The 23930-nt window shown below is 41.5% G+C and overlaps 2 protein-coding genes across 3 annotated transcripts in view; one reads left to right on the forward strand and one right to left on the reverse strand.

Annotated features, from left to right (window-relative positions):
- LOC123024724 (calpain-2 catalytic subunit) overlaps window positions 1-15350 on the forward strand; it is a 55042-nt gene extending 39692 nt beyond the window's left edge. The window contains exons 13-21 of the mRNA XM_044432845.1: window positions 231-267; window positions 916-981; window positions 1491-1548; window positions 3707-3771; window positions 4777-4845; window positions 5533-5611; window positions 9669-9785; window positions 12402-12460; window positions 13915-15350. Of these exons, the coding sequence (XP_044288780.1) occupies window positions 231-267; window positions 916-981; window positions 1491-1548; window positions 3707-3771; window positions 4777-4845; window positions 5533-5611; window positions 9669-9785; window positions 12402-12460; window positions 13915-13938 (574 nt within the window). The 3' untranslated portion in view covers window positions 13939-15350. The remainder of the gene's footprint in view (window positions 1-230; window positions 268-915; window positions 982-1490; window positions 1549-3706; window positions 3772-4776; window positions 4846-5532; window positions 5612-9668; window positions 9786-12401; window positions 12461-13914) is intronic.
- A 981-nt stretch (window positions 15351-16331) lies between these two features.
- Window positions 16332-23930, reverse strand: part of TP53BP2 (tumor protein p53 binding protein 2) — a 63318-nt gene continuing 55719 nt past the window's right edge. For both annotated transcript variants that reach the window (XM_044432715.1, XM_044432632.1), the window contains 3 exons: window positions 23691-23857; window positions 21350-21549; window positions 16332-17110 (listed from right to left, as the gene is read on the reverse strand). In XM_044432715.1, coding sequence (XP_044288650.1) covers window positions 17069-17110; window positions 21350-21549; window positions 23691-23857 — 409 coding nt within the window. In that variant the 3' untranslated portion in view covers window positions 16332-17068. The remainder of the gene's footprint in view (window positions 17111-21349; window positions 21550-23690; window positions 23858-23930) is intronic.

Consider the following 23930-nt stretch of genomic DNA (forward strand, 5'->3'; position numbering starts at 1 on the left):
CCTCCTCCTCCTCCTCCTCCTCCTCCTCCTCCTCCTCCTCCTCTCCAGCCCCTCAAAAGCTTCTCTGGAGGTTTGGTGAAGCCCCACTGCACAAGCAGTTTTCACTTGCTGCGGACAGGGAAATGGTTGCTTACCAATACCAAATAGCACTCAGATGACTTTTTAAAGGGGCAATGCCCATCTAAATCTCTCTGTGCCAGCTTCGCTATGACTTCCTTTCTGTATTTTAGGGTCGTTGATGATGAAATTGAAGCCAACATTGAAGAGGTATGCTACTGAATAGGAGGAAATGGTTTGCTGTAGCCGGGTTGCAAGTGCAGCATGCATGTGTGTATGTGCATTCAAGTTCACTGAACTTCTGCGCAATTGCAGAGCATGTGCAAAACAATGAGGAAGGCTTCTGCCATCCTTGGCCTGGAGATACCTAGATGGCAGCTGTTTCTCTTGACAAGCCCCAAGTCTGCAGCTGACGTGGACTCAAGTTTGTAACATGCTTATTAGCAAGGAGGAGAAATGCCTGAGTTTGCCACTATGAGCTGTGATCATATATCTTCACCCAGTTTCAGCTTCACCCTTGTGCTTTGTTTCTTGATACGGAGGTTAATAATCCTCTCTGGATTAGACCAAAAGGCTTTTCTGCAATTCATAGCAAACATCCAAATATGATTCTTCCCTTGAACTGTTTGTAATCTTAAAGTCACAGCACAAGAGCGGTAACAGCTTTGCTGAAGGGCGTATGCATTATTCAGTCAGAACAGAATTCAAGCTCATATTGAAGGTGAAAATTAAATATTAATCCATCTTTGCAACAGAAATCCCAGCAAAAGCAAAGAAAAACACATTTAGTGTAACTCTAGAAAAGGAATCTGCTTACAAATGGAGGTTCTTTTGATTTCCCTTAATTTCTCTTCCTAGAAAGAACTCACAGAAGATGAAATCGAACCCAGTTTCAAGAAACTATTTGGACAATTAGCTGGAGAGGTGAGTGGTGTTGTTTTCTATAGGGTGGGGCATATGGCCCTGTATGAAATACATCAGCTCTGGCTAAGGGCCACTGTTCTAAAGTACAAAACTTGGCATGGAAAAAAAAACAGGTTGGTTAAGAAGACCATATAATCCAGGTGCCAGAAAACCTCTGAAAGCAGAGGATTGTGGGGATCTTGTGCCGGGTGGAAAGAGCCCCAACTCAAGCATCGCCTCCACGCTCCTCATGCTGTGCTACACACTTAGAGGGCAGCTTCAGTCTGGGAACACAAGCAAAAGAAGCAAGGAGTTCCCAGGATGCTTTGCACTGTGACTGCACCAGGCAGTTCCCTCCCCTCCCCCACACAATGACCCCCTAAGCCCCTTCTCCAAGGTCATCAACTTCCAGCCCTGCAGCTGGAGCTCTGAAAATCCTATGGCCACCTAGACTGTGCCCACATCATATTAGGGAGGGTATTTAAAGCAAACTGTGTTCATAGTGCTGCCTTTGACTTCCATTTCCACAGGATGCTGAGATCTCTGCCTTTGAGCTGTGCAATATTCTGAGAAAAGTCCTGGCTAAACGTGAGTTCTTCCCTCCTCTTCTTCTTGGACTCCTTTTGCACCAGCCTGTTAAGATGGTTTTAAGCTGGTCATGAACATCCACAGTTCATGGGGACTATCACAGGTGCCCATGAAATCAGAAGTGAGTCAGCAGACTCTGCAGGTATCACAGGCCCCATTTGCACACTTTCAGCCCCACACGTGGCAACACTTTGACAAGAGGGCTTGACACTGGCTGGGCTCAGCAATGCAGCTTCCCACGCTCCTGGTAGGTGCTGGATTGTGTGTGGGGAAGGCACAGAAAGCCATCCATGCTGAGCTCACAGCCCACGCTCCTCTAGCCCCATAGTTCTTCATGTAGCCCTTGTGGACCAACACTGAGCACTCCCACAGATCTGCCAGGTGGGTGACCTGTGAGTCAGGTGCTGTCCCTGCTGCCCTACAGGTCAGCCCCACAGCACCTTGCTGTTCTGTGAAAATTCATGAACCTCGCCAGAAAGCCCACTGCAATTTGCCAAAACATGTTGGTGGGACGCCTCTAAAGAACGCCAAATCAACGCAGGGTAGCTTGTTTGTGTCGTGCTAAATAATACTGTTGTTGCATTTTGTTGCAGCTGATATTTTTACTGCCAGTACTACACTGTAGCAGCAGCTGCTGTGCGACCTTCAAGGGGGTCTGGAGGACAGACATGGCCCCTAAACACCCTCAAGATGCCCACCTGTGACTTGTACATTTTCTTGGAAGCCCATGTGTAATTGCTTTATGGGTCCAGCGTCATCTACTCACAAAGGACCTGCTTTTCCCCTCTGGTGCTCTGTAAAACTGGACTATTTTAATCAGTCTGGATGAGTGTGATAGATGGGACATAGTGAGTTGGGGACTGGTTTGAGTTTTATGATTGCGGCTTTTTTCCTTTCCATCGTGTCACTGCCTTGAGTTAGCTCTCGTATTCTTGCTGGGGGTCATTAGCATTAGCTACTAGACATCTAATCCAAGGAGATAAATGTACAGGAAGGCTGGCACCACTTTGCTAGACAAGATTGACTCCCCCTGTCTGGCTGCTGGTGGGTTATTGATTGGCATTTCTTTTTGTATCTGTAATTGAGCTCAGCCTTTGCAAAGTAAACATCCTGGAAGCTCTCTGGTATCTATTCCAGAGTCAGCATCGCCAAGGCTATGAGATGTTTGATGTTTTCCTGGCCTTGCAGCAATATGTAGACAGAGTTTCGCAGAGGGCTTCTTTGGAATGCAGTCACTGGTTTAGTCTGGAGCGATCATCTGGGGTGTGCTTACGCCTTTCAGAGGGTGCTTCCAAACAAGGTTTGCTCTTGCACAACCACACTGAACAGTGTGTTATACTGCTCTCACTGCCACTACCACAACCCTAAGCTACCGGGACCTACTGCTGGCATGATGGGAAACTACAGATTCCCAAAACAGTAAGAAAGCTAGTGGAAACTGTCATTTCCAGAATGGGGCAGGTCAGCAGAGCTTGCAGAAGGGAGAGTCGCTCAGGAGACCTGGAAATGAGAATTTCTGCCCATTTTGGTGGTGCCTTTTAAAAGGACCAGTTTCTGGTGTGCTAGTGAGTGGCACGGAAGCAGTTAAGATGGAGTGACAGTAGTATTTAAGACAGTACTACTTACTTAAATACTTTTTTCTTGCAAAAAAATCCAAACTGATTTACAAGATTCTCCCCTTCTCCATTTTTTTCTTCACAACTATCCTGTGATGCAGCTTAGGCTGGCCCAAAGTTGTCCTGAGTCCCAGTCCAATGCTCTGACCACTACTCCACACTGGCTCTCCAACTACTACTGACCACTGCCTCACTGGCAGAGTTTTATGGAGGCGGGGACAGACATAATAATCTTTAGCTTATCGCCCTTCCCTACAACCTCTTCCATTTTTTTTCTTTTTATTAGGAAAAAGAGTCTGTTAATGAAGGTGTAGACTAACTGGTTGTAGCCTTTTGATTGCCAGCACTAGAATCTCCCCATCTGGAATCACCTTGAACATCCACACAGTGCCATTGCATTTGCTGCTTTCCAGGATTTCCTCTGTTGAAATAGATGATGATGATGATGATGATGATGATGATGATGGGACAATAATTATGGAAGCAGGGAAATGAAGTGGGCAATATGTCCTAGTTAACAAATGTGCTATTTTTGTTTGCAGGCCAAGAAATTAAATCAGATGGCTTCAGCATCGAAACATGTAAAATCATGGTGGACCTCTTAGATGTATCCTTCAGAATATTTGGATCGACTGCCCAGCCAACATGTTACGAGGTTACCATGGTGGCTGTGAGGCCAACACTTTAAAAGGGGTCAAGGGCAACCAAGTTGTGCTTGCCGGTTGACTCAGTCAGAGCGAACTAGAAGGAGAGGGGTTCAGAATACTGAAAAGGTGAATTTGAAAAGGGTGGCATGCTTTGTTGACATTCTGGCAGCAGAAACGCTTCTTACTGCTTCGAGATGCTTGTCAAAGCATCGGATGCAGCCTTCCATCCATCCATCCATCTGGGGCTCAGGGAGTGGAATGGAGAACTCCATACAGGAAATCAGGTTTGCTTGGCACTGCCTTTACTTTGGGGAGTATCCAATATGAGCAGGTACTGTCACTCAGTGGAGGGAGACATGCTTGTCATGTAGAAGTCTCAAGGATGTCTATGTGGCCTCAACATAAAAGGATTTGGGAAAGCAGGCCTGGGAAGAGCGAGAGAAAGCTTGGAGAGCTATCATAAATCAGCATAGACCAACCTGGGCAACCATGCTGTGCATCCACTGTACCCCATCAGTTACACAATCCTGAAGCATCAAGCATGGCCACAGAGCTTTTTATGGCCTTGTTCCACTCTGCCTGTCTGGCATTACATCCCCCTGTGACCTTCAGTTGTGCTATTCCAGCATCCTCAGCTGTAAGGCTGGGCTAGACTGTAGACTCTTGTGGAAGAAAGATTGTTTTGCTTGTGAAATTTTATAAAACAGGCTCCCACAACTGCAGCTCTCCAGATGTCCTGGATTTCCACACCCCTCAAGTCCAGCCAGCATGGGTTGGATGTTGAGAATTGCAGCTGAAAACGTCTGGAGAACATGATGCATCGTATATATTGAGGGCACTGTACCAATATGCAAAGTAATATCAGCCGGACACATAGGCCACTATGGAGGCACACAAAGCAAACAGTCACTCCCCCAAAATTTAAGTTTTGCTGTTTGAAATCTGAGGATCCTTAACTGAAACAGACGGATGGAAGTGGTAAACTGGGGCTGAAGGAGTTCCACACACTTTGGACAAAGATTCAGAAGTACCAGGTAAGAACACATCTTTAAAAGAAGTCAAATGGGAGAGTTGGCTTCTAAAATTTTCTTTGGTCCCTAAGACTGTGCATACAATGTAGCTCCCTGGAACTATCATGGAATCAGTATCCAGCCAGAGGTTACCTATTTAATATATTATATTTATATTCCTCCTTTTTCTGTAAGGAACCCACAACAGCAAACATAATCCTCCTCCTCCTCCCCCCCCCCCCCTGTTTTATCCACACGACAACCCAGAGAGTTAGGTCAGGCTGAGAGTCAGTGACTGTCCCAAAGGGACCCAGTGAACTTCATGGTTGAGTGGGGACTAGAGCCCATGTCCTAAGTCCCACTCCAACACTCTAACCACTAGAGCACCCTGCCCATATCATTGCTCTGCGCATGCACAGCAATTAGTGGGAGCCCAGTGGTAAACCCTATTAGAGCAATGCAACCAATATCAGTGCTCAATTAGACCAGCATTACAGGGTCAGGCTTATGGGGCCCTAGAATAATTTTTCAAAAAAAAAATTGCTCCTCAAATTCATGCAGGGAAAACTAAGGCTAACAGGGTAATCAAGCAAGCTCTCTGTATTTTATGGCTTTTTCTTACACCCAGTAAAGTACAGTGTAGGCTTTGCTAGAATCATTTTTCTGCTCTGAGCTGCTGGCAAACTTTGACTCATGTTTTGTGTTGTGCAGAAAATTTACCGGGACATGGATGTTGATAACTCTGGAACCATGAACTCTTATGAGATGCGGAAGGCCTTAGAACAAGCAGGTATATTTTGTACCATCACCTTTATCTTTTTAATGAATTAATGTATGCTTTCCTTAAAACAAGGAATTTACCATAGTGGTGTACAATACAACAGCACAACTTCAAATAGAAAATACAGTTTCATAATAACTCAGTATTAGTTTCAACAAACACTCGTATTTGGAAGCAGAACCAATAGCACATTCGGTATTGAAGCATTACATGGGGAGCACTTGGTTGGAAAAGAATGTTTTTAGTATGATCACGGACTGCACCATCATTAGTGGCTCATGGCCTATCGCCAGGGCCAGCGTGTTCCAGAGGACCCAGTAAACTACCCACAATACTCCGCCTGCATGGCCACCAGATGACTCCAGAGCACCTGCAGAGCTTCCCCTAAGTGTGGAAGGCAGCAGGGAAGGACTGCAAGGGAGAAGGCAGCGTCTCACATAGCCTGGTCCCAATTTACTTACACCCGTGTACACTAGTGCCGGCACCTTCAACTTGACCCAGCAGTATATGGGCATACAGTCCGGCTCTTGTTCGATGCTGTAATGACTTGGTCCACATCGTGACTGGGTCACTGCATTTAGCACCAACTGCAGCTTCCGGACCAGCCTCAAAGCCTCTACTATAACAGAGCATGTTATAGTAATCCACTGCTGAGGTTACAATGCATGGACCAATGCGGCTAAGTGCTCCTTATTCAGAAACGGCCCCAGCTGGTGTACCAGCCAAAACTAGTAAAAGATGCTCTTAGTCACCTAGGTTTCTCGTGTCAAAACTGAAACCAAGAGATGAACGTGGTCCTTCAGAGAAAGTGCAAACCCATCCAGAGCATCTTACTCAAAATCAGAAAGGGGCAGTAGTTTGGGCATGATTCATGTCCTTAGGTTATTCATGTGGGTTCTGTGAATTTTTGAACGCTCCAACGTGTTTCCATTAAGGTGTTTTGGTTCATTAAAGTAGGAGCCATCCATGTCCTAATAAGTTAATAATAAGGCCAGTCATCTGAACTGTTTTTACTCATGATATAGACAATTTATGCAGAAGGCAAGACTGTGTGACTTCTTTGTACCCTGTGACTGTACCCTAAAGTTATGAAGAAAAAATTATATATTCACATATGATACAATTATGTGTTTTATGGTTCTTCATCTCCTTGGGATGGTTCCTGCCCTGAAAGGTGGCCAAGCAAAAAATAAATCCACAATGCAGAGTTAAGGAGACTTTTAGAGGACTTAAGTTAGAGGACTTAGGGGACAAGTTTAGCCAGAACAAAGTCCTCTGCATCCCAGCATTACTAACTGGAGAATGCTGGGAATTGTAGGACTGTTTTCTTTCTAAATAAGCATGGGATTGCACCCCTAATCTTTTATCTATTTGGCGTCATCACCATGCATGGAAATTTACAGAATCACATATACAAATCCCTGTCCCAAGGGGCTTACAAATCAACAGTGCAATCATATACATACACACACAGAAGTCTTACTGTTTTTAATGTAACTTGCTCCCAGGTAAATGTGCATAGGTACAGGCTAAAACCATGATCCATCTACTATGTGCACACAGCTTCGAGGACTCAGTTAATTCTCCCACAGGTGATTGCTCAGAGCAATGCAAGTTTTAGGAAATCCTCAAAAACTATCTATTCCACTCACCTTGTCCGCAGCCTGCTTGTTGTCTTTTTTAGTGTTGCTGCCAAAATTAAGTATAAATAGATACCCAATTATACCTGTTATTCACGATGGTTGAAAAATGAGTCTATTTTGAGAATGCAGACGGCGTTCAATTAAATTGATTTGCTTAGTTCCTTGTGTATATTGCTTGCTTTTCTCCTAAGTGAAAGATGTCTCTGATTATCAAGGCCATTAAAATGCGAGCACAGTTTTACAGGCAGAGCCACTGAGAAGGGAAGGATGCGCTCATAAGCATCTTCAAAGCATTTCCATCCAAATGGTTCAGATAACTCACTGCTAGAGGAACGGGAGGAGTTCATCATAAGGATGAAAAACAATCAAACTGAAGTTTATTTATTTAAAACTTTTTTATGCCGTCCCTTATGCATGGCATCTTGGGATGGTTCACCATCAGTAAAAGCAAATACATTAAAACAATCTAAACAATAAATAACATATAGCCAATAAAACACGTCTGTTGCATTAAAATACTAATTTTTAAAATGACAGTTAAATAAAAAGGTTTTGACCTGGCGCTGAAAAGAATATAAGCTCGGCACCAGGTGAAGCTCTCCGGGGAGCGCATTCCAACTCTGGGGAGTCCTCTTTAGGTTTGTTGTATGCATTTGTGCAATGCTAGCTCCTGGTTTTGGGGAGTCCTGGAACGGCTGTCTCCATGAGTCTACCCTCCCACTGCCAGGATTGCCGCTGCTCCCTTTCCTCTGTCCCTTCTTGACAGGCAGAGAGCCAGAATGCCGTGGCTCCTCTTTCTCACCTCCACTGATTTCTGGGCAAGACTGAGAGGCGGGTGAGGAAGCAGGCTGCTGTGGCAGAAGAGGGCGGCCCCACTGGAGCTTCAGCCCTTGAGCAGTGCCCCGCCATGCCAACCCTTGGCACCAGCCCCGTCTTCTGTCCTCCACTGACAACAAGAGATTGAACTGGCGAGAGATCAAGGCGTGCAGAACAGATTGTTTTGCACTTCTGAGCCTTCTTTTTGAAAATGCCCCATACTGCAAAGAATGCAAGTGAGCCCAGCAGATTTATTTATGTATTTTTATCTAACGTTTTTACATGTCGTCCCAATACTAAAAGCCTCCGGACAGCTTACAAAAAACAAAACAAAAAACCAAAGCAACCACCACAACAACACACTGCATCTGATAAATGATGATAAAAACAAAACATAGCCAGTAAAAAGACCACATCAAAGTTTTTATTTCTTTGATCTCTCTGGCCCCTAACTACTGATATAGCGCCACAGTGCCTCCTAAAGCATCTGGCCAGTTGGCACCTTGTTGGGCACCTTGAGTAGTTTTGTCTGTCTTATCTTCCTTCTATGGCCTTCAAAATGCAATCAAAAACTTAGTCCACAGTCTTGGGCTATTTTAATTTGAAAATTACAGTCATTAGGACGGTAGATCCAGCCACTTTTTTATTTGCAAGCCACACCACTAACAACAGAAATGGAGGCTACTGCATCACTGGACAGACCAACCATCAGTCTCTGCTCAGGGAAGCTTTTTACTGGGCAGAGATCCCCCCTGAAAAAGGATCGCGATGCTGCTTGAGCTTTCCTGTACCTCCTCTAACTGTCGCCAGATGCTCCATCCCTCTCAGATCGTCTGCTCTGCAGTAAATTCAACATAGGCTTTGGTACCCAAGGTTCTGTTCATGTAGCTAATACAACTAGGTAAGTTAGACAATCCTTGGAATTCTGTGTGTATATATAATTATTGCCTTCCTTGTCCCCCCTTTTTTCCCAAAATAAACTTGTTATATTTGGCCTTTTGGCCATGTTGTTTTGATAGAAATTGCACACTGAACTCTTCCCCATGTGAAAGATTTACTTGATTTTACAGCTGCACCTTGAATTCTAAGTTTTCTTAAAGGGTTGGTAAGCTCTCCGTTTCTAAGCTTTAAGGAAGACAGCCCATGGTATCCCTTTCTCTTCTCCCCCCACTTTTTTTCCTAGGCCTGGGCTGAAGGGAGGGGGCATTGCCAATAAGGGTGTGAAACTAAATCAACAGGACAGATGAGGGTGTGACAGTAAGTGGCAGCTTCTCTGAGATTATTTCCATGGGGAACCCACATAAAGAAGGACTCCACCAGAAGGAAAAGTTATCCTCGTTCCAGGTTTTGTAAGTCTTTTTCTTTTTTATTCAATGTATCAAAATATATAGAAATACGTTCTGGTTTTTTGCCCAGCCCTGCCTCTATTGAAGAGGAAATATATTTCCAAAACACATTGGCCAATAAGACTTTTTTTGAGGCATCTGAATTTATCTTCTCTCCTGTTCTTACAAATCAGTGACTTCCCCTCTTGCTGTTTCCATGTTGAGTTGTCTCCTCCAAGAATTACCTGTGCCAAGTAGTTTCTCTTTGCTTGTGTGTTCTAGGCTTTAAGCTGGATTGTCAGCTGCACCAAGTCATTGTGGCCCGTTTTGCTGATGAGCAGCTGATCATAGATTTTGACAATTTTGTTAGGTGCTTGATTCGACTGGAAACATTGTTCAGTGAGTATCTCTTCAGGATTGGCTTCCGTTAAGATCTCCATTCTAAAGTAAGGTTTTCACTGGGCTTGTTATTTTATGCTGTTCTCAGAGTCTAGGACGGGCTGTGCTATACATAGGCTCCCTTGTAATATAATGCAGTATATTATAACATCCCCAATCTATAAGCTGCCTGCCCATCGGCACAGAGCCTGTAAATTCTTTTGAACATGAACCCTGAATTGAGTAAAAAAACACCATTCTATTATACATGTATAAGAGCAATCCTAATAGGCAAGATCACCAGGCTAACTCAAACCATCAGCTCATGTACTAATGATGAGACCTAAAGAGTACCCACATTGTTGTGACTGCATTCCCATAAAGAAGCCCCATGATAGTCTTCCATACAGAATTTCACCCTGACACATCTGGCTATTGCAGAACAGTCACTCTGTCCCCAGTGGCTGGTGGAACTGAATTGCCGAAAGGAAGCAGACTCTGTCCTCTGTCGCTGCTCAAGAGACCAAGGGACCGCAGAGAACCTGCCCCTCCCTAGCATTCCTGGGGCACATGGCAGGGCTGACTAACTAACCCGAACCCCGTCCAGTGAAGAAGTGCAGGTATGGTGGAAAGCGCAGTGGTGAATGGCAAATTTAGATAGTCAGAGCCATACCTCTAAGCCACACCCCCATCAAAGCCACACCCATTTCTAAAACAATTCCATTGTCACTGTTTATAGTAGGAAGAGACACAATACTATGGATGTCTGTTCAGAGGTCAGCACTATACCCAGCCATGTTTACTCCAGAGTAGGAAGGGCTAGGTGAAAAATTCAGTTGTTTTTGACCAGACTTTTATCAAATGTGCATTTCCCAGAACAAAACTGTGGTCTAAAGTCTGCATATTTCCTAGCTTTCAATGCAATCCACACAACATATTTTTAAAAATCCTTTTGCTGGTGGATATGGAAATTAAGTAGTTTTTATATTAATGAAGAGGATATCATTTTAAATGCTGATCTAGGTAATAAAAGGCAACTGAATTCAAAATGGGTAGGATTACCTAGTAGATGTAGGGGAATGAATCCACAAAGTCCCAGGTTCTGGTGGTATAAATGCCTCCTCTTCTGTTAATGAGCCCTGTAAAGAAAAGCTAAATACGGTATTCTCCAAGTCTTATTTTTTTTAAAAAAAAGCAGCAAAGGTAGCAATATTTACTATAATAATTACTGGCAATTTCTCTCAGTGATCTACTAGAAGAATTAGCCTGTGTGCTTTATTCAGAATGGAAAAACCTTCTGAGAATAGCTGAGTTTATATCCCAAAAGAGAGGATCTAGTATCAGGGACAGCATAACCTTGTAACCACCGTATGACCTGTAGACTTGGGGTTAGCCTCAGACCTCCAATGTGACTTCACCATCTAGTAATTAGTTTCCCTTTCTCATACATGTACCTACTTTTATAGTATCTTGCCTGAAGACAGGATCTGGGGATTTTGAAGTTTACATAATTTTTTGTCATCTTTTTGTAATAAAAGCATTACAGTGGCACAGATTTCGGAATTTTTCTTATGTTCAACACAGGTACCTTTTGGGGTTTGCTGTGAGGTAATAAACATTAGCCACTTTAGGAATCTTTAATAGCAACTTTGGATTGTTGGTATACTGTATGCAGTGTGTGCAAACCAAAGCAGCCCTAAATGTGGGCAGAATGGATATTGTGCAGCATTACATAGGGGACCAGCAAAGTGCAATCAATTCCAACAGCCCTGATTTTTTTCACAACCTAGTGCAAGCTTGCACACTTTCATGAGTCGAATTATAGTCCCTTAAGACGATGCATATTGAGTGTCCAATTCAAATATGTTATCATGGCAGAATTGCTGCTACAACACACATTCGGGTTGTATGGCAAATACCTCTTTGCTGTGCCTCTAGAACCAATGCACTACAATGGGTACGTCAGACATAATTCAGCCACCCCAAAAGAAGATCCCTTAAGTTTTGTTACAGCAGAATGCAAATGCTTCTCCCAGCTGGCCCAAATCATCTGCTATCTAGAGTGAAGAATTCCCCTTGGATGCTGTCGTGCAGAGTCAAAAGCACAGCATTCCTCGCATGAATGGAATAGAAACAAAGCTCTCAAATCCTTTACTTAAAATCTGTCTGTATGTGACTTTTGTAAGCTGCTTTTTAAACAACAACACAAAAAGCTACAGTGTTTGGGCTGTAAGTATAAACTGTAAACCATAAACACCGAGTGTCTCGAAGTGCCAACCTGCACACCGGATGTGACCAGAGTCACACGGTGTCACACAAAGGCTGGAGTGCATTTGGTTCCAACCTTTGCCCTCACTTTCATGGCAATTAGACTTCCAACCCCCCCCCCCTGCCCAGCAGCTCCTAATTGCCATGTATAGGATAGTATGTTTTTTTCTAAGTTTAAGTGCCAAGACATAACTGGAGTCTGAAGAGTAAAGCCTCTCCCGCTTATTGCTATGTCTTGCTGCATAATTGTATTCAGTGTTGTTGCTTTTAATAAACTATGTTTTGTTTCTTATGATGAAACTTTTTATTGTTGCTTTACTTCTTCCGGGAAGCTTCAGCATCTTTATTCATTTCTTCCCCACCCAACAGAGATATTTAAGAAGCTGGATACCGAGAAAACGGGAACAATACAGCTGAATCTCAGCAGTGTAAGTTAACAAACCTGTCAAAATTTGGCACAAGCTTTGACACAGCCTAAAACCACTTTGGTTGAAGAGCTCCGAACGTTTGCATTTGTGCTTAGCTGACAACCTAGATACATAGACTGATTTTATGCCCCTATACTTTGTGGCAAATATCTGAGGCATGCATGACTGTTGAACTGATTAGAAATACATGAGCTACCCATGCCCCTGCATCCTTTGAACCAGAAACGTGCGGACTGGCTCTCCATCTCTCAGATGCCTTGCTTGCAGATGCACCCAAGACAGAAACATTGCAGGACTTCAGTAGGTTTACACAGGCAGTAACAGTACGAGATGTAACACATGCTGGCATTCTGTCTTGCCTGTGATTCCATTCGCATCAAAGTACCTTGTGAACCCAAACACCCAGTTATACTCCTCTACTGTGATTACACAAACTTGTTGCGGTTGCTGTAACTGAGTTCAGACTACATGATACACTGAGAAGTGTTCGTTCAACAGTTAAAATCAAGAGGATTACATTGCCAAGTGAGAGATTATCATTGCTCCAACACTTTGGTTCACTTACTCCATTCATCTGTTTTCTCCAGTTTCTGAATCGGGGTGCTAGGTCCTTCCATTCTCTTGCTATTATTTCTCCCCTAGTTCTTCACAACTGTGTGCAACAAGCCTTGTATTCTCAATTTCCTTGTATGTTGCATACACTGATACTCCCTTTTGACAGCTGAAGCATACAAGAAAATTGACCAGAAAATACTATACATATCGGATAAATGGAAGTATGCTCTTGCAATGCTTGTGAAACAAGGGGGAAATTATGAACACATTTGCCACCCGCGACACCAAAAAAAGAAAACGTGACAAATGAGTGATTGTATCTCCAAGCTGCCATTTGGACATTGGGGAACAGAGAGTCTCTGATGTTGGAGGTAGCATGATTTTTTTTTTGCTGCTGTGCAGCCAATCCTGACAACCTACAATGGAAACAATCCACCATGGGCACAATGGACTGCAGGTTCTCATGATGGCTTGTTCATGAGCATTAAGCCAACCTGTGGAGAACATGCTGGGTTCAGATGACATGACAACTCATCATAGCTGGCTTCTATGGTGGATTGTTATATAGTGAAAACCCAGTTATGTTAGTGATTCTCATTACTTCAACACAAATGACAGCAGGGTTTATGAAGGTTAAAGATATAATATTTATCCATCCAGCATAACATTGGCTAATTTTATCCTTTGTAGCACTTTTCTCTGAAAAGGCTAAAAAAACCCCAAAGACTGATCACAACCTTCATGTATAAAGTATAACTTCCCTTTTTTTGCCCTAAGTGCTTTTTTGTGGATACATTCATTTCCTTTCAGGAAGTGGCTATATACTTCAGCTAAATGTATCTGAACTGTAACAAGTATAGTCAAGTTGCTTATCTCATGTTTTTCCTTCTGTCTCATAGTGGGTGTGTTTTACTGTCATATGAAGAAGCAATGAACCTCAGACTCCTCCTGGGACATGAGCATCAGTTTAAAGACAAATATGAAACATGAAAAAATGTGGAATATGAAAAAATCTGTTATATTTCAACACTGATGTGTATTTTATATGTATGAAGCTGCTGAAGGAGAGGAAGAATACTGGACAGCAAAGTGAATGCACACTGGAAGTGGATACCTTAATAGCTTCAATATACAAGCTCAAGATTTTATATAACTGTTTGCTTAAGCTATTTCCATGTATGCCATAACAATTTAAGGCCATGCTCCTATCATCCTCATGTCAGATGCTCATAAGGCTCTGAACTCAGAGGTCAAGGTGCAAGCCATAGCAGTAGTCATCACCCTGCTGCCACAACTTAAACCCTGCATTTTAGTTAGGTGGTTGTTTTCAGCCATCTGGATTTAGCTCTGCTGAGGGGGGAGGAAGGAGGCTGGAGTCTATTTGGAATCTCCTTAATTCCACAGACCCGGCCTCCTCCCTTTCCCTCCCCAGCATATTCCTTTTTTTCCTGACACAGGCCCAGCTCCCGTCTGGGGGAGGGGGCCCCAGTGCAGTTTTTCCTATGTCAGCTGCAAGGGTCCAGGGCTGGGGCTTGGCCTTTGGGATTCAAACTCTATCAGAGGGTTCCTCAGATTCCAAAAAAAATCCTATCATCCCCCAAACCATATTGGGAAACCCTAGGATTGTGCCCTAAAGTTTAAATCTCAACATAAGGTCTTCCAAGAAAGTGAAAAATAGCTATCACTTTTATAAAAGCCAAGTGCAATGTATTTCATTTAACCTTTCAGGATTTGGCATTATGGACTCTAAATGTCTGAAGATACATCCTAATATTAGGCACAATAAAGCAAGTTACACAATGTACTTCTTAAAACTTCAAGCTGTCATGATTAAAAACTCAAGTTAGCCAACTGGAATTGATGCCAGTAACTGATGAACTGTATTATCTTCACCAGTCAAATGTAGAATGGTAACTACTTAATGTGCCCATACCACTCCATCCTTCAATTTTAAATATTCGACTGATTTTTAAGCCTTGATCACCTTCTTAAATAAAAGGTAGAACATCAGCTCTTAAATTAAGCAAAACAAGCAATATTGCCTGTTCAATGAATATTGCAAAACTCAAAAATGAAGAAGGTTACACTTGGTCATTATGCAACAAAATTGCTGTCAAACCTATTGGATAAACAGACAGCAGGGCATCATAAGTGTCAATAGTCACTAACAGAAGACAGCATTGACATTACAATACCCCTTTTCATGAATGACTTATTTTGCACTTCCTAATAAAGGAGATTTTAAAAACTCCTTACTGAAACTTACTTACAGGTTAGTAACATTTTTAACTGCCGAGCATGGAATAAATTCCTTGGGATTAAGCAGTGCCAAACTATCTACTGTTGTCATATGTTGCCTCTCAAGTCGTGTCATTTCAGAAAATTCTAGTTCACTTTTTTGGGGAGGCGAGGAACTGGTAATGTTCCTAGTCTAAAAATGCTTTCGGGAATAACACGTAACACACTGCAAAAGCCATTTCAAACATCAGAGTTTACAGAGAAAGGTGGAGAACCAAGTGGGTTGTTTTGTTAACAAAATGTGTAACACAGTACAATCAATCGATTTTAAAAGCATGCACAAGAATATGATTGATCTTTCAGTCCCCTGAAAAGTCAAATAATTTTAAAGCGTTTTAATATGAAAGCATCTGACAAGAAATTAACAAGTACAGGGTGCACAAAGAACAGTCCTCACATAAATCGGCAGGCACACTGGGACTTGAACAAAAGAAGCAGGAAAGCAAGTTTCAGGGTAGTCAAAATCTTCAGATGCCTGTGCCCCTTTTAGTGGTAGACCGATTTACAAGGAGCACTTTTAAATACCAAGAAACAATACAGTTTTACCAAACAGGAGCAAGGAGTCATGGTCAGCATGTATCTCTGTCTCTCTTAACACCCTAGGGGAGAAGCTGTCTTTAGGTATTCAGTACTGTACCTCACAGTGACAGGGAGCTGAAGCTTGGCAGATCCATCATAATGGAACCAGGCAAGCTATTGCTAATATTAGATACAAGCAAGCCATATTGTTACACTGGGTTTCTTTTTTCAAGTGTCTTCCCCACCCCCTTTGCCCACAAGCCCAGCAATACAAATTGATTAATTTGAGATCAACTAAGGAGGGCTTGGATATCAGCTACAGTGCAATTTATAGAAATTACAAGTCAGAGACAACATCTTCCAAACCTAATAAGCACAGAATGCTGACAAAATACAATGTCGTAAGTTGTAGCCTGTAATATGCTCATGTCAGCACAGGAGGTGAGCTCAATGACAAAAGCATCGTGTAGCTGAATATTAAAACTTGACACCAGAGAAATTGGTATTTCTGAAGAAAAAAATTTAATCACAGTTATGAATAAAAAGTTATAACAAACTTTGTGAGATATGGGGGAGGGGCTACACACATTTCTACATTTACTATCCAAGTTACAAAAGACAGACATTAAAAAAACACTACAAACTACATTATCTGTGATATAGCATATATTTCAAATACTTTGGAACTTTAAAATGCTACTGCACTTTAAGTTATTGCTCAAAGAACTGGTTTAGGTTCTTTATGTTAAGATGCATTCATACTGTTAGCTCTGCTACTAAGACATATTTCATACGCAGAATGTTCATTAATAGTTTTTATATAAATAGCATTGCTGATTTATAATTGGCCTAGTTTCTAAAGGAGGGAATGCAGGAGCTTAAGAACAGCGACTGACTAATGATCGGATTCTCTCTTGATGGTACATGACAAAGGGAGCACAGGGAAAGCCATTTGTAGAAGCAGAGCAGGCAGTGATTGCCGATGAGGCATAGCTGGCCTGGATGAAGCCAACTCCATTTGCTTGAAAGTAGCATCCCAGATTGAAGAGTATCTTCCACCATTTGTGAATGCAGTCTATCCTTCATCTGTTTCACAGCATAGTGTTGCTTTCATATCACAATTTCATAGAACTACGTTTAATGAAACTGGCTTCAATACTAAAAGAACACATTGTTTTCTAGAAAAAAGACAGAATCATTCTGGCTTGTACTTCAGAAGATTGTTTCCAAATGTTTTCATGCTAGGCTTCTTTGTCTCGGCTTAATTCTTGGGTAAAGCTGGAAAGAGAGAGATCTTAAAATAAGCAGGAAGTATAAAATCTGTTTTAAGAACAGATATAAAAGGAATAGTTCCTTTTGTAGTGCATACTACTTTATTATGCAATTCGTCTTTAGAAGAATGCAAACTATGGCAATCTCCATTAAGCCTAAAACACTAACTTAGTAATTCATTTAAAAATTGCTGCTAGACTCCAAGAAACTAGCACTGTATAGAGCTATATCAATTGTAGCAACAATGAGCAGGTATACATGCCAGAAGCAATGCTTTAAAAGATGTCAACTTATCGAAGCAGCACTAAGTGTTCAGGTAGATTCAGAAAGGAACAATAATCAACCAGACAGGTGTGGCCGTGCGATACAACAATCAAAATGTATTCAGTAATTTTTAAACAGAAAATCACAGGAGAAAATATGTTAAGTCATGTTCTCAATTACTCATAGTTTACTATTAATAGTGAACAATATTTCCAAGGTGCACTGGCCCCTGTTGTAATGTACAACACCCATCCAAAAGGCAAGAAACTGCCTCTAACCAAGCCTAATTATATTCAACTGAAACAACTGCATATTGAATTACGAGCAAAGTACATGCCAGTTAAGGCTACCTCATGTTGGCTCAATTTCCATAAAGCCAGAGAACTGGAAACTTAAGGCTGATGCCTTCACAGGTGTGCCCCATGATCAGCAATGATACAGTAAAGTATCACCAACTGTGCTTGCTTACAGTTTACCCTCTATGCAGCCACACATTTCCCAGTCTTTCAGACCCAAATCCAGATGAAGAGGGTGAATGCCTGGCACAGAGCAAAGATTCCCCGACACTGTCTTGATGCTGTATTGCTTTATAAAACATTTGAACTTTAATGGATCACACGAGAAACCTGTGAGGAGACCTAAACCATTTCAAAAATATTCAGGGAATTTGGGAAATGAATGTATGTTTTTTGTTGGGTTTGGATTCTACAGAAAGTGCAAACTGATGCCTTCTGAAGAAACAAAGAGGAGAAAGGAAAAGCTACATAATCTTTCCTCACCCTAAATTCTCCATGAAGGAAAAGGTCGGGGCAACAAAAGTTATCTCCTGTGACATGCATTGTGCAGAAAGCAGAGGATAAAAGCAACAGATACTGCCAACTAAGTGCAATTATACTTCAATGAATACTTACCAACATGTTTTGAATATATTAGTCTAACAAAATTGAACCAAAGAATTTCAAACTGCTGCTTATTCTAGTATTTCCTAACCCTTCATTTGTAGGGTGACTATTTTCTATGGGAAAAGCATAGATCCTTGCTAGCAGTCAGAATTTTGCCACTGACAAATGAGAGTTATGAAAATCTATCCACGCTTCTTGTTGTGAGCCGCCCCGAGGCTTCGGCAAGGGGCGGCATAGAAATGTTTTAATAAAATAAATAATAAAAATAAAATAACTCAGATTTGTGAAATGCATGTCCATATCAAAAAGGAAACAAGTTATGAGAAAATCTACAGGGTTACAATAAAAACTGCTCTTTCCCTCTGGCCTAAATGTCTCAGTCACACAAGGCTATCTATAAACAGCTACCGGTTGTTCCACTATGACAGGGGTCCTCAAACTTTTTGAATAGGGGGCCAGTTGAAAGGCTGTGGTGACCGTCGCGGGCTGGTGAGGTGCCGTCGGGCACATGTGAGGAGGCATCAGGCGCACGGGGCGATGGCTTGCTCACTTGGAGATTTCCCAGCGAGTCCAAAATCATCTCCGAGCAAGCAAGCCACCGCCTCCCCCCACCCTCACGCTGCGAGGCAGCGGTGAGTGCACACGTATGGGAGAAAGGCGGCAGGGGCAGCTTGCTTGCTCAGAGACCATCTCTGAGCAAGCGAGCCACCACCTCCCCGTGCGCGCGGGCAGCGAACAGCGGTGCAGGCCGGATCCATGTTGGGGGCTGTAGTTTGAGGACCCGTGCACTATGAATTCTCAACAGCAAGTAGAAGCAGTAAGAGCAACATTCAAAGAGCCGACTAGGTTAATCTCTTAATTTTGACTTTCATACAGAAGCCAAAGCTTGTTAGTGATAGGATAAAGGTAAAGGTAAAGGTTTCCCCTTGACCTTAAGGCCAGTCATGCCTGACTCTAGGGGGCAGTGCTCATCTTTGTTTCCTAGCTGAGGGAACCAGCGTTTGTCTGCAGACAGTCTCCGTGGTCATGTGGCCGGCATGACTAAACACCGAAGTACACAGAACGCTGCTACCTGCCCACCGAAGTGGTACCTTTTTATCTACTTGCATTTGCATGCTTTCGAACTGCAAAGTTGGCAGGAGCTGGGACGGAGCAACGGGAACTCACCCCGTTGTGCAAATTCAAACCGGCAACCTTTCGATCAACCAGCACAGCAGTTTAAACCACTGCATCACCTGCAGTCCCAATGATACGATAAGTGATAGTGATAGGATAAGAGTAACAAAATTCTTGGGATATGTAAAGAAAGGCATGCAACATAAAGCTATTATATGCACAAGTTAGAAGAATATTGCTGTTTTCATGGCAAAAGAAATGGTGCATAGAGTTTTCCAAGAAGAAATGGTTTCTGATGCACTTTTAAGTACTACAGTGTACATGCATATGAAGGTACTTTCCCCGCTTTTGTTGCTAAAGTTTCTACAACAGGAAGATCAATGATGGTTTGGTACATTGGTTTGTAAAGTCTGTACAGCAGGCTATAAATCTGAAGTCTACAATGTAGTGTCCATAGACATGGTGGCAACCATTTCAACTCACATACTAACAGCTAACTGCTGTGCTTTAATAGACAAGAGGCTTGTTTTGTGGGGAAATGCAATGTGCTTTACCTTTTTCATCTAGCATTGAGTATTTTATTCTTCCTAAAGCTGCCATATTTCTATGCAACAACAGTTTTCCACAGCAACCCTCCACAGAAACTGTCATTCATTGTGTTCATTTGTGTTGCTTCCTTAATTTTGGATGAAACACCATCAGAGTAAGCACCACAGAATAATTTCCAAATCCTGATGTCATAGTCACAGTCAAGCCCAATAATGGCAGATCCCAATGAATAGTCAAAGAAGGACTTGAATAAAGGAAATAGTAAATAATCTATGGGTGATGGAGGTTACATAGGATGGACAATGGGTCTGAACACAAAAATGTCAAAATTAATTTAAAACAAAAGCACTAATCCCAGTGATATGTCCTCTTCACACTAGTTTAGGAAGTGCTCAAAGCGAAGGGAAAAGATGTTGCAAGGATTCTATAGATATTGCTGAAAGAGGTATTTTAAGCACAGATAAGCAGCAGAAGGCAATACTTCTGACATATATAAGGGTGAAGTGAAGGGATTCAATTTATAAAGCTCATTTTGAAAAGCCTAGGATTCCAATCTTCAAAGCTGGCTTTTGAAAATGTTCATATTTGGATTATCTGCTTGAGGATGCCAGGAATCAAATATCAATCAGCTGAAACCAAGACTAGTTAAAACTCTGCCAGCACTGAAGGATTATCTGCTGCACCAGAGATAGTAGACATGTATAAAGAGATTAAGGAAGAGAAGAATTACAAATAAACTGATGCCAAATTCCATCTGCTACATTTTATTGTAGTATGGCAGGAACAAGTATGATATAAATGGAAAAGATAGCTAAAAGGGTCTATGGACAGTGCCATGAAGAACAGAAACAGAGAACTCAGATACATTTAATCCCTGCATTGCTTATTTACTTTGCTTATTTACAGCAAAGCCAGAAAGAGGAACACATACTGACATAAGATATAACTGTCATAGTTCAAAGTCATTTTAACTGCTCTATTTTTTATGCAGTCCTTGAACTATACCAAGGTAAATCCAATGTAAGTCTCATTTAATTCATGACTCATACTGGATTATGATTTACACTGGATTTTACCTAATGGGTCCTAAAACATTTACTGTCTTTAGAAGGGTACCTAGGGGAAGACTTGAAAAAAAAAACCGGGGATCAAAGCTTGTGCATTTCATTAAGTATCCTACTTCCTTTCCTCCCTTAAAAATGTACTGAATTTATGCAAAATAAAATGTACTGAATTTATGCAAAATACTGACCAGATACTTGCCCAACCACTCATTCAACAAGTAAAAATGGGATTTGCTGGACAAATCCACCATTCTGACAAGTGTTTGTGGCATGAAGTAAGTCTTAAAACAGCCCTTCCTTGGGTCAATGTTAGCCATGTAAATAGGGTGTTATTAACCTTTTCTACCTACCCCAAGTAAATTGCGTGGAACATAGCCTTCTTTGTCACTTAGCTGTGCCCACCACCACTCTATTTCTTCTTCATCTTCCCGGTGAAGTACTGTCATGCAGTCTCCTCCTTTCATGGACAGTTCATCATCATTCTGAGCTTCATAGTCCCAGAGAGCATAAACCACTCCTTTGTTCATTATTCCCATTTTTTCTTGTACTCCTGCAAAACAGAAGACAAGACTAAGCACCTAAATCATATCATGCGTCATGATGGCTAGCACAAATCCGCATGAACTGCATAAACAGAGTTAAAAGTCATGGGAAAGGCCAGAATTATAAATATGTTAAAAGTATAAAACAAATTATATGTTAAAAGTATACTGAACAAGTTGCTGGAATGCCAAAGCAATCAACATGATATGAATAAACTAGTAAGCAACTGAACATACAAAAATCACTCCTATTTGGAAAGCAAATGAAAATAATGCCTGAAGACCGCAGCAATTATCACACCATCTGCAGTTGTAGAATTGCCCATTAACAAAGTAAACATTTTTTCCAAACCAAGTAACTAATCTGTTGCAATGAACAAAATAGACAGAAGTAATTTTTCTTAGTTCCAGTAATTAAACCTATCTACTATGGGAAAGATTACTCAATTTTCATAACCATTTTGTAGATTTAAGAACACAAGAGAAGCCCTGCTGGATCAGACCAAGAACAGGTCTAGGGCATCTCTTCACACTGCAGCCAAGCTGTCTGAGGGAACCCACAAGTGGGAAGTGAGTGTAAATTACCCTCCTGCCCATGTTTCCCAGCAACTTCTGTATACAGGCATACTCACTCCGATACTGGAATCAGCATTTAGCCAATGGCTAGGAATCACTGATTGCCTTCTCCTACACAAATTAATCAAATTATCTAAACTGGTGGCCATCACTACACTTCACACATCAACAAGGTTCTCCTTCATTGCTTGGGCCTAAACATCAGGGTTTAACGCAAAGCAGAAACTGCTGTCATTTATACCACTAAGAGTGACGACATTTTCTGAACAGTGGGTCATACTACAGTTCAACCTTCTGAGTAGGTGAGCACTTAATTCATCTCTGCACTACAAAGCAAGTAATTGCAATCATAAATTGCACTCTGTAAGATGACACTAGAGCTGAAGATATGGAACTTGTTCAATCTATGTGAATCTCATCCACTGAAACAAAACCAAACAATAAACTAAACAAGAAATAAAATTAAATATCTATCTTCAACAATACATACAACAAATATTAGTAACGGTTTATTAAAAATCTGGAATATTTTATTTTTAGCTGGCTTACGTTTGATCAGAAGAACAATCTATAAAAGCTTGCAGTCTGAAGTGGGAAAGTAGCAGATGTGCAGTTACCTTTTCAACTGATTAAGCAGACAGGTGCTTGAAGCACCACAATTTCAATGGCCAAACATGTCTTTTTGATAAGCAGTTGGAAGAACCACAAGTAGAATATAACAGTTATCAAAGATAACACAATACACTGCATGAATTTTAATTTATTGTTGTAAGCCGCCCCAAGGCTTCGGCGAATGGGGCGGCATAAAAATGTTTTAATAAATAAATAAATAAATACCACTGTATAGTCCTGAGTATATAAGACAAGGCAAATGTTCTAAAATGGACAGTTATCTATCCAAGCACAGTGGGAAAATGTGTATTTTATACATGTAGACCTGAATACTTGGTGCCTCTCCATTAATATATGACCAAAGTCTTATTTAAATCCAAGAAAATCCAAAAAACAAAAACAAAAACAAAAATGACCCTCCAAGTTCCCCACTTTGTCATAATACACTTTTTTCAGTCTAGAGTAAAAATCTTCAATCATTTTCATTCCTCACCCTTCTACTGAACTGCCCTACCAAGACTCAAGATGAAACATTGCATTCATAAGCAACAAGTCAGAGAATTGTTGTCTTACTATTCTAGCTTTATCCCAGGTAGGGAAAACATGCAGACTAAAGCAGGAAGATTTCAGGGGGAAGTCACTGATTAAAAGGGGAAAATGATCACTAAGAAGAAGAAAGTGGCCCAGGTAGAAGCAGAAAACCTTAAAAAAGAAAAGAACTAACAATTGTTGTCCACAGAAAAGTTTTGAGAAAACTAAAGCTAAATAATTTTCATTAGTTTTACTATCCACAAATATAGTAGTGTGTTCTCAAAGATTTGGCATAGTTTAACCTGCCATCTACTGAAGTCTGAAAAGAGACAATCCTTACTCTGTAGCTTTTTAACACTGAGAGAAAGGCCACATCAAAACACTTCCAACATAACTACTATTCCAAAGCATTCCATTTTTTGTCACATACCATAGAGAAACTGCGAACACTGCGTATAGCCTTCTTCCATTTCTTCACACTTGTCTGCTGCAGTCTGCAAGTCACTGTAGGTTGTGGCAAACACAGCAGCACCTGATTCCACTAGGAATTTGCAGACTTGGACATTATTGCAAGATGCTGCACAATGCAGTGGTGTCCTACAAATTGCAAAAACGATATATATCTTTTCACATATATCCTAACCCATGGGAAAGAAACTACTAAAATGTG

The sequence above is a fragment of the Varanus komodoensis genome, unplaced genomic scaffold (assembly GCF_004798865.1).
Source record: "Varanus komodoensis strain SLA01 unplaced genomic scaffold, ASM479886v1 scaffold1, whole genome shotgun sequence".
Lineage (NCBI taxonomy): Eukaryota > Metazoa > Chordata > Lepidosauria > Squamata > Varanidae > Varanus > Varanus komodoensis.